Consider the following 13860-nt stretch of genomic DNA (forward strand, 5'->3'; position numbering starts at 1 on the left):
GTGTGCTGAGGTGTATGCAGGCGAGTCGTCGGCTGCTGGTGGTCCTGAGCAGCGAGTGTGTGTGTGAGAAGAGCGTGAGCCTGCTGGAGTGCCGGCTGTGTGTGTACCTGCACCACACGTTCCGCACGCCTCTGATCACAGTGCGGAGATGTGCCCTCGGCACCCCCTGCAGCGAGCTGGCGGAGCTGCGGCGGAGCTCAACCTGCGTCCGATGGCACGGGGCACGCTCAGAGCCGCCCGGCTCACGTTTCTGGAAGCTTCTGAGGCTGGCGCTGCCCGTCCGGCCACTGGCATTGGGCCGACGGCTCATCGACAGCACATCCTCGCACTCGGACCTGGCGTCAGCCGCACTCAGACACACACATGTGCTCACACATGCACAGCTGGGGGTTTACGGAGGAGCACAGTGCCCGAAAAGTCACCAAGGTCAGGGACAGAGGGGGCGGGGCTGCGAAAAAAGGGGACGGGGCTGTGCTGTCTGTGTGAACTTTCAGGAGAGCCGGCATATTTGGGGCGGAGTCACTGTGCCCCACTGGAACACACACCTGCAGCAGAGCATCACGGCCAATGGGACTCTCACACACACTACACACACTATACATACAGCACTAAATGTGACGCCTGACCCTACAGACAACCAGGACGGTGAAACAAGAGCGACGCAGGGGTCATGTGACCACACCAACGACAATGGCACCCACAGCCAAAGCTGTGAGATTCAAACAACACACTGCTGAAATATATGAGGTCAGAGTGGAGGCCAAAAGGTCACTGAGATCAGGTATAGAGTGGGAGGAGCTTTCAATGGAAAGGTGGGACTGTGAGATGAGGGATGGGGCAGTGACAGGAGAGGTGGTGCACTGGGAGGAGGGTGCAGGGAAGTGAGAAGAGAGGCCGAGGCTATTAGGAGGTGGAGCTTTGAGAAGAAAGGACGGGGCTATGAAAAGAGGAGGCAAGGCTTTGAGAAGAGGAGGCAGTGTTTTGAAAAGAGAAGGTGAGGCCGTGAGAGGAGCAGCAGGACTGTGACAGAATTGGTGGGACCATGATATGAGGAGGGAAGCGTGGGGGAGGAGGTGGAGCTTTGAGAAGAAAGGATGTGACTATGAGAAGTGGAGGCAGGGATTTGAGTAGAATGGGTGAAGCTTTGAGGAGAGGAGGCAGGGCTTTGAGAAGAGTGGGTGGGGCTTTGAGAAGAGCGGTTCCATGACTGGGGCAGAGAGAAGATTGTGATAGGAGGAGGTGGGATTGTGGGATTTGGGGTGGGACTGTGTGATCTGGGCAGGACTGGGGGGTTGGGATCATGTCGGATTGCAAAGGTTGATAAAGTCAACACAATGTGGGATAGAATGGGTGGGGCATTAAATGAAGGGGTGGGGCAGTGAGAGCAGGGGTGTGGCTAGAGGAGGCAGGGCATTGGGAAGAGGGTGGAAGGGGCAGGTCTGAAGGATTTAGAGTAGGATTATGAGATAGGAACAGGCCTATGGGATTGGGGGCGGGATGGTGAGAGAAGGAGGCGGGGCTTTTTGGTATGAGGAAACAGGGTTGATGAAGGGGGCGGGGTTATGAGGGGACACTGTGCCACATTACTGAATATTTGAACTGTGTACACATACAGAGACTGAAGACTAACTGTTCTATGTATGTATGTTGCGTGCACACGTACGGTCACCTATGTTGAGGGTTATTATGGGATGTTGTGTAAGTGCAGAAAATAAACAGGAAATAGATCAATCGGCAACGTCCAGCCTCTTTCTCTGTTCTCTGCACTGAAGTTTCTCAAAGCACGGGTCACAATCTGTTTTGGGTCGCGGACGAGTTTTGCGTGGACTATAAATTATAAGGTAAGTTTATTGAAATTATTCAGTTGATGGAAAAAAACACAGGTCAAGTTTTGAAAACACATATTCATGCCATCTTTCACACCAAGTCTAAAACTGACAGGGTGCAGAGCCAGCTGGATTTTCTGTATGTGTTACAGAATCTGTTTATCTCCAGGCTGACCAATCAGAGCTATGTAGCTCCTCCAGCACTGGAGGAACGCAGCACATTGGACTTGATGTGAAGTCTTAGGTGCATTAAAAATCACACTGTGTTTTAAAGGCCCATGAAGAGCTTAATTAAGCTGGGTTTATAACTGTGTTTACAGAGGACACATCAGCTGTTCTAACTGGATGAGTATCCGAAATTTTGCACATACTAAAATTACAATTTTTATTTTTAGTTTTTAAGTGAATCAAAGTTTTAATTAGCAGATATAATTATTTTTGAATAACTGCAGAGGTTTTGTTTACTTTGTTTTATCATTAGAAAGCCTACCTTCTGCTTGTTCAATGTTAAAATGCTTACTTGTTGCCGTGTTTGCTGGTCACCTCCTCTGGGCAAAACTTGAGTGTTTTACAATGCTAACATAAAAGAGCAGCTTTTCCTAGCGTTAGCTGTTCAGCTGCTGTCTGGCTGTCCCTTATTGCCAGCCTGAGGATCTATGGGTGAACATGAGCTTCCTCTGCATCACATTAAGCTGACACAGCACCACAGAGCAGACGAACAGCAGTCGCTGTGCCCTACAAACACCTCCAGTCATCCAGCATTGCTGTGCGTGGACGGCAGAGAGGAACTAAGCCATGTTCCTGGATTCAGGCTCCAGCGAAGGAACATGCTCTGCACTAGAAACATCTAGAAACATCAGCCCTGTCCAGTCAGCGGTACAGGTAGATCTTATGTAAAACGACACCTCTGTGGTCACAATGCTACTATAGTGAGTTCTAGTGAAATAAGAGCTCCTGAAAAGCTGCACACAAACATCCCTTCAAGTTGGAACTTGTAATTCTGAAACTTTTTGGTTTCAGAGTTTTGGAATCAGCTTTCTTGTTGCACACACAGGTTTTAATTTGAACCGACATAAGATCGAGTGGGTGTGAGTTGCCTTGGTAAATCACTCTTCAAATTTAGTCTGAAATTACACTTAAAACTTTGTAAAGATGCCTGTAGATGACCTATACCCTCACCAAGTTAAGGGAGGAATAATTCCAGTCACCAGCAGCAAATAATTCTCTATGTTCCTGAATTTAACGTGTCCTTGGTATTGACCAATTAGGCCATAGATCTCTGACATCCGGCATTATTCATGCACATATAAGGAGTTTATTGTGAGTTTATGATGAGTTTATGATGAGTTCATTTTCATATATGGTGAGTTTATTGTGAGTGTATGATGAGTTTATTGTGAGTTTATTGTGAGTTTATGGTGAGTTTATTGTGAGTTTATTGTGAGTTTATGGTGAGTTTATTGTAAGTATATGCTGAGTTCATTCTAATATATGGTGAGTTTAAGTTTATGGTGAGTTTATTGTGAGTAAATGATGAGTTTATTGTGAGTTTATTGTGAGTTTATTGTGAGTTTATGGTGAGTTTATTGTGAGTTTATGCTGAGTTCATTCTAAGATATGGTGAGTTTAAGTTTATGGTGAGTTTATTGTGAGTAAATGATGAGTTTATTGTAAGTTTATGGTGAGTTTATTGTGAGTAAATGATGAGTTTATTGTAAGTTTATGGTGAGTTTATTGTGAGTTTATGGTGAGTTTATTGTGAGTTTATGGTGAGTTTATTGTGAGTATATGCTGAGTTCATTCTAAGATATGGTGAGTTGAAGTTTATGGTGAGTTTATTGTGAGTTTATGGTGAATTTGTTGTGAGTTTATGGTGAGTTTATTGTGAGTGTAATATGAGTTTATTGTGAGTTTATGGTGAGTTCATTATGCGTATATGATGAGTTCATTTTAATATGTGGTAAGTTTAAATTTATGGTGAGTTTATTATGAGTTTATTTTAGGTATGTGAAGTTTATTTTAGGTGAGATTTTTCTGAGTATATAATGAGTATTGTGTGTTTATGGTGAGTTTATTGTGAGTATATCATGGTTTTTATGAATATATTTTTATTGTGAGTTTATTGTCGGTTTATTATGAGATTATTGTGAGTTTATTGTGAGTACATGATGAGTTTATTGTGAGTGTATGATAAGTTTATTGTGAGTTTATGATGAGTTTATTGTGAGTATATGATAAGTTTATTATGAGATTATGGTAAGTTTATTGTGAGTTTATTATGAGTATATAATGAGTTTATTTTGAGTTTACGGTGAGTTTATGGTGAGTTTATTGTAAGTTTATGGTGAGTTTATTGTAAGTTTATGGTGAGTTTATTGTGAGTTTATGATGAGTTTATTGTGAGTTTATTGTGAGTATATGATGAGTATATTGTGAATTTATGGTTAGTTTATTGTGAGTTTATGATGATTTTATTTTGAGTTTTATTGTGAAAATCTGCTATGTACTGAAGATGCATAAAATTCAGAGTCACCTGACAGGAGGTTAACTGTACTGATTTTTGTCACCAAATATTACTAGGTGGTTTATAAGAAATAGATGTTTTATTACATTTCGTTAATAATCAATAGATCGTGTTACTGTATATGGCTAAGAACTTATTGATATGAAGCTTTCTTATATAGAAAAGATGTTGAGAGGTAGTTGACACTCATCTCACTGTCTGTATGATATAAACTGATAAAACATGGCAGTAGAGACAAATGGTCATGGAATAGCTCTGTGATACTTGATTGATATTAAACGTGTCCTCAATTTACTGTCAAAAATAGACCATAAATAAAGCGTTATAGAAGAAACACAGTCTCACTCACACAGCCTCATTATTGTGTGTGTGTGTGTATGTGAGTGAGTTGACACAGTGAGCATGCAAGCAGCATGTGGGGGGGATTTCCTAGGAGGTCATCTCGGCCCGCCCTGAGGAAGAGACTGCGGGACGTCACGGATGGAGCTGATTTCCTGTTTTGCTTCAGTTCAGATGGAGCTGAGCTGCTGCCTGTGAATAACCCACACAGAGGACTCACTGCACACACCTCACACACTCAGCACTGAGAGAGACATGATCAGGTAGGAGCTCGCACGCCCCTCGCTGGGTCTGTGTGTGTGTGTTTGTGTGTGTTGCAATTTCCTGTAAACAACTACAGCGGTGATAAGAAATTTAAAATTTAATGTAGTTTCTAGACCAAGGTTTAATAATACAGGTTAAATTGGTTTATCATTAATTATAAATTAATAAAATAAATTTATAAGGATGAATAATTAAAATAAAGCTATACAGTTTGAAGTACACATATGATAATAGATGTAAGCTTCACATGAATATGGACATGCAACAAAACAACAGAACAAAACAAAAACAAAGTAAACAATAAGGCAAACATGAAAAATGATCTGGTCATTGGGAATCAGAATTAGCGATTAAATAACAGAAGATTTGCTGCGTTACATTTACTCTGATCTTATGGCAGTTCTGATTTAATATATATTGGTAACACTTTACTGTAGGGTGCTGTTTATAAGGCTACATGACACCTACATAAGCTAGTCATGACAACGGACATAACCCTACATAAATGCCTATAAATGCTTATTTCAATAGGCGTCATCTGTCATAAAGACTACTTTAGCAGATTTTGATCAGAACTACCAAATGTAGCCTTTATAGCGAATAACGCCTATTGGAATAAGCATTAATAAACATTTATGTATGGTTATGTCAGTTGTCATGACAAGCTTATGTAGGTGTCGTAAAGCCTTATGACCAGCACCCTACAGTAAAGTGTTACCTATATTTTTTTTTAAAAGTATAGCCTCTTGGGATCCAGCATCTTATTTTCATTGATGGGTCACATAAACACAAACACAAAATTATAAAACACATACAGACAAAAAATACATACCATACAACCTTAATACACAAAACAGCTCTGACCCTCCCTCACCTCAACACTCAGCTGTTGTTCAAGAAAAAAAAGTACTACATATATAATAATAGATGAATTGTATTTGTAATGGGCAATGGAAGCAGTTGATAATGTGCTACATATGAACTGAAAAATGAAAACCGCTCAAATTAAAAAGCATAAACAATAGGAAGATTAAAAGAGGAACATTCCGCTCAGAGAGAGCTTATTGAAATGACGGCTGCTTAGAAAGTTCTAGGGACAAAGAAAACAGGAAGTCTGAGTGGATATGATGATCCACATGGGACAAAAACTGTTTCAAACAGGAAGAACACGCAAAATAAACTCACTGAAAGAAGAACTGAACCTACTGAAACTGTAGATTTGGGCTGCGACCAATTAAGCGATTCATAAACCATGTAACTCACAGTTACACGGTCAAGTTCAGCATTTATTTTAAAGAAATATTTGAAAATAAATAATTTTAATCAAGTTCGCTTAGAAATTCTGTTGTCATTTTATTTGCTTGTCATTTTATTTTTTGATCATCTTGGTTTTCCTCACTTTGCTCTGTTTCTGTTCCCATGTTCAGTTCACATTTTAATAATCATTTAAAAATGTACATTTTTTGACCCGGTTATTAATTAAAATACTGTTGTCATTCATTTTATTTACTCATCATTTCACCTCATTTTATTTTTTCCATCATTTTAGCTTTATTTTTTGTTTCTATTTTTGCGTTTTTCTTTGCGTTCATTACTTAATTTTACTTTTCAATTGTAAAACACTTTGCGTATGAAAGGTGCTCTTTAAATAAAGTGGATTACTATCATTATTAAATGAAACAGTGCTGAGTTTTCTATGGGTACCTCAAAACAAACCTTCATAAAGAATTATATGCAACAGTACGAGGCCTTAGATCAGTGTCAGAGATGTTCTGGTAGACAATGTCAGCGTAATAAATAATAGATAATATCAACTGAGAAATGAATTGTTAAACAGTTAATTGAGTGATAAATTGATCTCTGAACAACCAGATGTTCTTTTTATAATAAAGTCAACATGGAGCTTTAAGGAGAGTTCAGGGTCAATCCAAAGTCCAAGATATTTGAACGAAACCACTTTCAAGTGGTGACCCCTCTTAAAAATAATATGCAAATTAAATGGATATGATCAACTCGTGTAGCAAAGACCATGCTGTATCATCTATAGGGAACCATTCAATTTAAGTGTAAGCAAATAATATGTTGATTCAACATTTTCACCCTTTAAATTTCACCAAACTGTGAAATGAACACCACCTCTGAAATGAAGACTGCTTTGGAAATCCTTTACATGTGCTTTAGAAGCTGATTTCAAGCAGTTAATCCTCAGAATATTTGCAAGATCGTGAATAAAAGTGTAAAGAATAACTGCTACTGCATGTTTGATAGGAAGTACAGTAAGAGCTCATTTTTAATATTTGGTCATGTGATGTTTGAATATACAAGATGAAATTTGCTTATGCTAATTGTTGTGTTTGTGTGTTTTCATGAACGCCAGGTTACTCCTGCTGCTCGCCTCAGCGCTGTGGCCAATGACCAGCGGTAAGAGTGACCTCACAGTCATAGTGGTGAATATGTCCTATCACAGTTTCACCATATTGTATATATATTTGAATACACTTAAACATACTGACAATGTCCCAAAAGCACTAATGCACACTAATGATAAAGATAAATACTAAATATGAAATTAACCCAGCACTGCTACTGTTTAATGTTCTGATTATAAGTATAGAAATATCTGTTTATTGTTTGGATTATAGGTGTGCATACATGTGTTTACTGTTGAAATTATAGCTGTATTCAGATTATAACTGTAAACATATGTTTATTGTACAGATTCTAACTGTAAGCGTGATTACTATTTACATCATAACTGTGTATACATGGGTTTACTGCTGAAATTATAACTGTGTTCAGATTATAACTGTGTAAACATGTTTACTAAACGTACGTATACTGCTCAGATTATAAATATAAACATGCGCTTAGTGCTTAGATTATAAATGTAAAAATGCAAATAGTGTTCCAATTACAACTGTAAGCATGCATTTAGTATTCAGATTATAAACGTAAACATGCATATACTGCAGATTATAAGTGTAAACATTCATGTAATGCTAAAATGCTAAATGTAAACATGCTTTTAGTTTTAAAAGTAAACATGTGTACATGTGTGTGCTTAAATTATAAACGTAAATGTGCACTTAGTGCTCAGATTATAACTGTACATGTGAGTTTAGTACTCAGATTATAACTGAAAACATGCATTTAGTGCTCAGATTATAAATGTAAACATGCGTGTAGTGCTCAGATTATAACCGTATCTGTGTGTTTAGTACTCAGATTATAAAGGTAAACGTGTACAGTGTTCAGATTGTAAAAGTGAACATTCATTTAATGCTCAGATTATAACTGTGTAAACATGTGTTTACTGTTCAGATTATAACTGTGTAAACATGTTTACTCATCAGAATATGTGTGTATAACTGTACATATCTGTGTAAATGTGTTTACTGTAACTCTATAACTGTAAACGTGTTTATTGTTCAGATTATAACTAGAAACGTGTTTGCTGTTTAGATTATCACAGTGTAAACGTGTGTAGTTATCTACTGGATTCACTGGATTTAATGTTGGTTATTTGTCATTACTTCATTCTTATATCATTTATCATAGGCCATTTTTGCTTTTTCCACCTCTCACAGCTACACGTCAGGCAAAATTCTATTTGTGTGATAAAAAAACCACTTTCAGTTTCCTGTTTACAAATTACACTGTTTATCAGCTTCAGAGATCACAGCACAACATCCTCAAAACAGGGCAGTTGTGCAGCAAGCATGAGAAATATATATATAAATATATATAAATGTCAACAAAAGCCATAAATGTCAAAACTCAAAAAACAACAGTGCTAATTTCTGCTAGAGCCCCTATGGGATTTCTAATACTATGTTACCGCTAAGCTAAAACTGATGAACATTGACATTCGGATATTCCAGATTAAACACAGATATTCAAATCTTGTAAAAGTCATGTGTTTTATCTGAAGTTTGTGTCAGACATTATCATATATCTGAGCTTGTGTGTATCAGTGTTACAGCGACTCTTCAGTAAAGAGCCCTGCATAGAGCTGCCACCACTGTTTAATATTCCTAACAACTAACCGGAACACTGCTTATACAACAGCTTTCAGTCAGAGACGTATCTAGAACTTCAAGAAGGACCAGATTGACACTTGTTCTCTCAAAATTGGGTGTTAATGGGAAACATTTTGGTAGATAATCTAATATGTAAGGCCTTCAGTCCAGCTCCTAAAGTCTTGACCAATGGGATTATTTATCTAGATACCACAAAGAAGACAATCCTGATTGGATCATTTTCTGTTGAGATTTTCAGGGTGTTTCATGGCCGTAATATGACACTTACAGAGTTTACATACAACAAGCATGAAGACTCTATTAAATTATATTACTTTCTAAAAGAAATAAAATAAGACATCTTTGTTTTTGTCCAGGTGGCACTGCAGTGCATGAGGTGAGGGGCCAAGTGGGCGGGGCTGTGCGGCTGACCTGCAGGATTGACAACTCGCTCCCAGTCAAAGCTGTTTTCTTTCAGAAGAAGAATCTCTCCGGAGTGTACGACATCTTAGTTAACGGCTTCTACATCCATACAGTGACAGGTTTCCTACTCGATGAGTACAGAAACAGAACCAGAGTCAACAGGGCAGAACGCAGCCTGGATTTCTGGGACCTAAAGGCATCTGACGAAGGATATTACAAGTGTTTCTTCATTCGCCAAGACACCCTCAGAAGCTATGACACCACATTTCGTCTCACAATTACAGGTACGACTCTCATCTATACATACAATTACACATACTGAGCTTGTTCTACTATGTTTATGAATTTTTGAATGTGTTTTTGTGACAATGTGTGAACAAGTGTGCATGCAGTGCTGTAACTCCTAAACTCTTCTGTCCTAGTATTACACTTGTTAGTGTACTATTTCAGTACTTTTGGGACTCATTTGGCCCTTATAAAAGTACATTTTGAAGTATATCACAAGTAACATATACACTCATTGGCCCGACTGCATGTCTTTGGACTGTGGGAGGAAACCGGAGCACTTGGAGGAAACCCACACAGAGATGGAGAGAAAGAACCCTGGTTAACCCGGCTGGAGAAATAGCTGCTTTTCTCGCATCTCTGGCAGGAAATTTTCCTCAAAAGTAGAACAGTTTCTTGTAAAAGTTCTCAACGTTAGACTTTAATGAGGCTGAAGCCGCTTCTCATTTACCAGCTTCTTGTTCGAATTGAACGAAGCTTAGATTTTCCCAATTCCGCCTTAAATGGTGCCGCGGTTGCATTCTGGCGCCTCAGGCAGCATTTAAGGTGGAACGGGAAAATTAAAGGGTCCATATTCTTCATTTTCCTTGTACTATGTATTATTTTATCCCTCCTTAGATCCACTTTACAAAAACATAATTCCCTTATCACTAAGAATGAAACAGATTTTTATTACTGTGCTTTTAAGACTGATTTATGCAAATGAGCTGTATGACATCACAAAACCAGTACATTCTGTTGCAGTCTTATATGTCCAATTGTAAAAACTGTATTAGTTTAATTTTGTTATCTGCGTCAGTCCCTCACGCTGTTTCCCTTTTCACAACCAGCCGACTACAGCGTTCCCACGGTAACCGTGCAGGAGTGTAGTGACCGTGGCGAGGGTGCGCTGAGCTGTGAGCTGGGCTGCTCATCATTTGGGGGATACCCACTGGCCAACCTGAGCTGGACAGTGTCGAAGGGCGGGAATGAGGTCCTCCTGCAGGAAGGGGGCAGCGTGAACACGGCTGACAAACACTCTGGCGTCTGGAACGTCTCCCAAACCATCAGGCTCAACTGCACACAGCCTACTAATGTCAGCTGCTCTGTAGGGGGCGTTGTCTCCCCTCCGCTCAGCATATGTGAGAGACTCTTCAGTAAAGAGCCCTGCATAGAGCTGCCACCACTGTTTAATATTCCTAACAACTAACCGGAACACTGCTTATACAACAGCTTTCAGTCAGAGACGTATCTAGAACTTCAAGAAGGACCAGATTGACACTTGTTCTCTCAAAATTGGGTGTTAATGGGAAACATTTTGGTAGATAATCTAATATGTAAGGCCTTCAGTCCAGCTCCTAAAGTCTTGACCAATGGGATTATTTATCTAGATACCACAAAGAAGACAATCCTGATTGGATCATTTTCTGTTGAGATTTTCAGGGTGTTTCTAGGCCGTAATATGACACTTACAGAGTTTACATACAACAAGCATGAAGACTCTATTAAATTGTATTACTTTCTAAAAGAAATAAAATAAGACATCTTTGTTTTTGTCCAGGTGGCACTGCAGTGCATGAGGTGAGGGGCCATGTGGGCGGGGCTGTGCGGCTGACCTGCAGGATTGACAACTCGCTCCCAGTCAAAGGCGTTTTCTTTCAGAAGAAGAATCTCTCCGGAGTGTACGACATCTTAGTTAACGGCTTCTACAGCCATATAGTGACAGGTTTCCTACTCGATGAGTACAGAAACAGAACCAGAGTCAACAGGGCAGAACGCAGCCTGGATTTCTGGGACCTAAAGGCATCTGACGAAGGATATTACAAGTGTTTCTTCATTCCCCAAGACACCCTCAGAAGCTATGACACCACATTTCGTCTCACAATTACAGGTACGACTCTCATCTATACATACAATTACACATACTGAGCTTGTTCTACTATGTTTATGAATTTTTGAATGTGTTTTTGTGACAATGTGTGAACAAGTGTGCATGCAGTGCTGTAACTCCTAAACTCTTCTGTCCTAGTATTACACTTGTTAGTGTACTATTTCAGTACTTTTGGGACTCATTTGGCCCTTATAAAAGTACATTTTGAAGTATATCACAAGTAACATATACACTCATTGGCCCGACTGCATGTCTTTGGACTGTGGGAGGAAACCGGAGCACTTGGAGGAAACCCACACAGAGATGGAGAGAAAGAACCCTGGTTAACCCGGCTGGAGAAATAGCTGCTTTTCTCGCATCTCTGGCAGGAAATTTTCCTCAAAAGTAGAACAGTTTCTTGTAAAAGTTCTCAACGTTAGACTTTAATGAGGCTGAAGCCGCTTCTCATTTACCAGCTTCTTGTTCGAATTGAACGAAGCTTAGATTTTCCCAATTCCGCCTTAAATGGTGCCGCGGTTGCATTCTGGCGCCTCAGGCAGCATTTAAGGTGGAACGGGAAAATTAAAGGGTCCATATTCTTCATTTTCCTTGTACTATGTATTATTTTATCCCTCCTTAGATCCACTTTACAAAAACATAATTCCCTTATCACTAAGAATGAAACAGATTTTTATTACTGTGCTTTTAAGACTGATTTATGCAAATGAGCTGTATGACATCACAAAACCAGTACATTCTGTTGCAGTCTTATATGTCCAATTGTAAAAACTGTATTAGTTTAATTTTGTTATCTGCGTCAGTCCCTCACGCTGTTTCCCTTTTCACAACCAGCCGACTACAGCGTTCCCACGGTAACCGTGCAGGAGTGTAGTGACCGTGGCGAGGGTGCGCTGAGCTGTGAGCTGGGCTGCTCATCATTTGGGGGATACCCACTGGCCAACCTGAGCTGGACAGTGTCGAAGGGCGGGAATGAGGTCCTCCTGCAGGAAGGGGGCAGCGTGAACACGGCTGACAAACACTCTGGCGTCTGGAACGTCTCCCAAACCATCAGGCTCAACTGCACACAGCCTACTAATGTCAGCTGCTCTGTAGGGGGCGTTGTCTCCCCTCCGCTCAGCATATGTGAGAGACTTTGGGCAAAACACACTGAAAAAACGTTTTTTATGAAAGAAGTAGCAGATACTGAATCCTGAATACACTGTACTGAATGTGTTCAGTAACGTATTCCATTACAGTACATTAATCTAATTAAAGCAGATGGGAAAATCTCTGTTACCTCTCCTTGTGTAATTCTTCTGTTGATATATTTCATGATAAAATCAACTGTTTTTTGATCACGTGATCAAACATGAAGCATGTTTTATCATTCATCAAGGTGTTTTGGTGTGAGGGTTGAAGTGTTTGTTTTGCCTTCCAGGCAACGCCAAGTGTGAAATGCTTTTTTAGGAAAAGAAACAGCGCCACCTATTGTATAATTTGAGCATTTTTCTTTAAAAAAAACCCGAGGAAGGAGAGAACCAGGAAGTGTTGGGAAAGAACAGCCAGAACGAGTGTAGGTTCAGTTTAAGCCGTAAGCATTTAGCTGATTAGCATAAGCATATTTTTGAGATTTGAGTCCAATTTAAAGTCATTTAGGCTTAATTACATTTTCTGTGGTCACTAGCAAGCCTTACAAAAAGAGCACTTAAAATGTATAAATATTAAGTTAACTTAAGTAAAGTTCAAGTATATTTCCCAAATACACTTTATGTATTAATGATACTAATATCAGTGTACTAGTAGTATAGTCGTAAGTGTACTATTTCAGTACTTCTTGAGACTAAACCGTCCCACTTTTTAGTTTATAAAAGTATACTTTTAAGTATTCTTTATGTGTAAGAGCAGTAAACTTTCACTACACAGCTAGTTTACATATAAGATTTGTTTTGTACTGCAACTTTGCTAAAAGTGAACTTTACTGCTCATTTACTAGTTATATACTATTATCCCACATTTTAGTTTATAAAATACAAGTAGACTCTCTCTAAACTATGTTTAATAGGTTTCATGCTAAAAGTTTTCTTTAAATGAACTTAATATATAGTCAGTTTAATATTTACATATTATTTTTGCACTTTAAAGTATAATACTACTGCTTGAAAAACACTAAGTAGGCTTGAAGTTAACTTATGTGAACACTATCAGTGGACTACACAGAAATTCACTAGACAGACTCAGGATTAAAAACATTTGGTTTCTTAATAAAGCAATTTAAGCATATTGTATTTGATGCCAAAAGATGAGAACATAAATTAACATTCCAGCCTAAAA

General features: G+C 39.0%; 1 protein-coding gene across 1 annotated transcript; it reads left to right on the top strand.

Annotated features, from left to right (window-relative positions):
* Window positions 1-4852: 4852 nt before the first annotated feature.
* LOC118798585 (butyrophilin-like protein 2) lies at window positions 4853-12820 on the top strand. The gene is made up of 6 exons (XM_036557979.1): window positions 4853-4952; window positions 7331-7374; window positions 9350-9679; window positions 10511-10801; window positions 11221-11550; window positions 12382-12820. The coding sequence occupies exons 1-6, from the start codon at window positions 4945-4947 to the stop codon at window positions 12741-12743; spliced, it is 1365 nt and encodes a 454-aa protein (XP_036413872.1). The 5' UTR covers window positions 4853-4944; the 3' UTR covers window positions 12744-12820.
* Window positions 12821-13860: the final 1040 nt, after the last annotated feature.

Source organism: Colossoma macropomum, unplaced genomic scaffold, assembly GCF_904425465.1.
Source record: "Colossoma macropomum unplaced genomic scaffold, Colossoma_macropomum, whole genome shotgun sequence".
Classification (NCBI taxonomy): domain Eukaryota; kingdom Metazoa; phylum Chordata; class Actinopteri; order Characiformes; family Serrasalmidae; genus Colossoma; species Colossoma macropomum.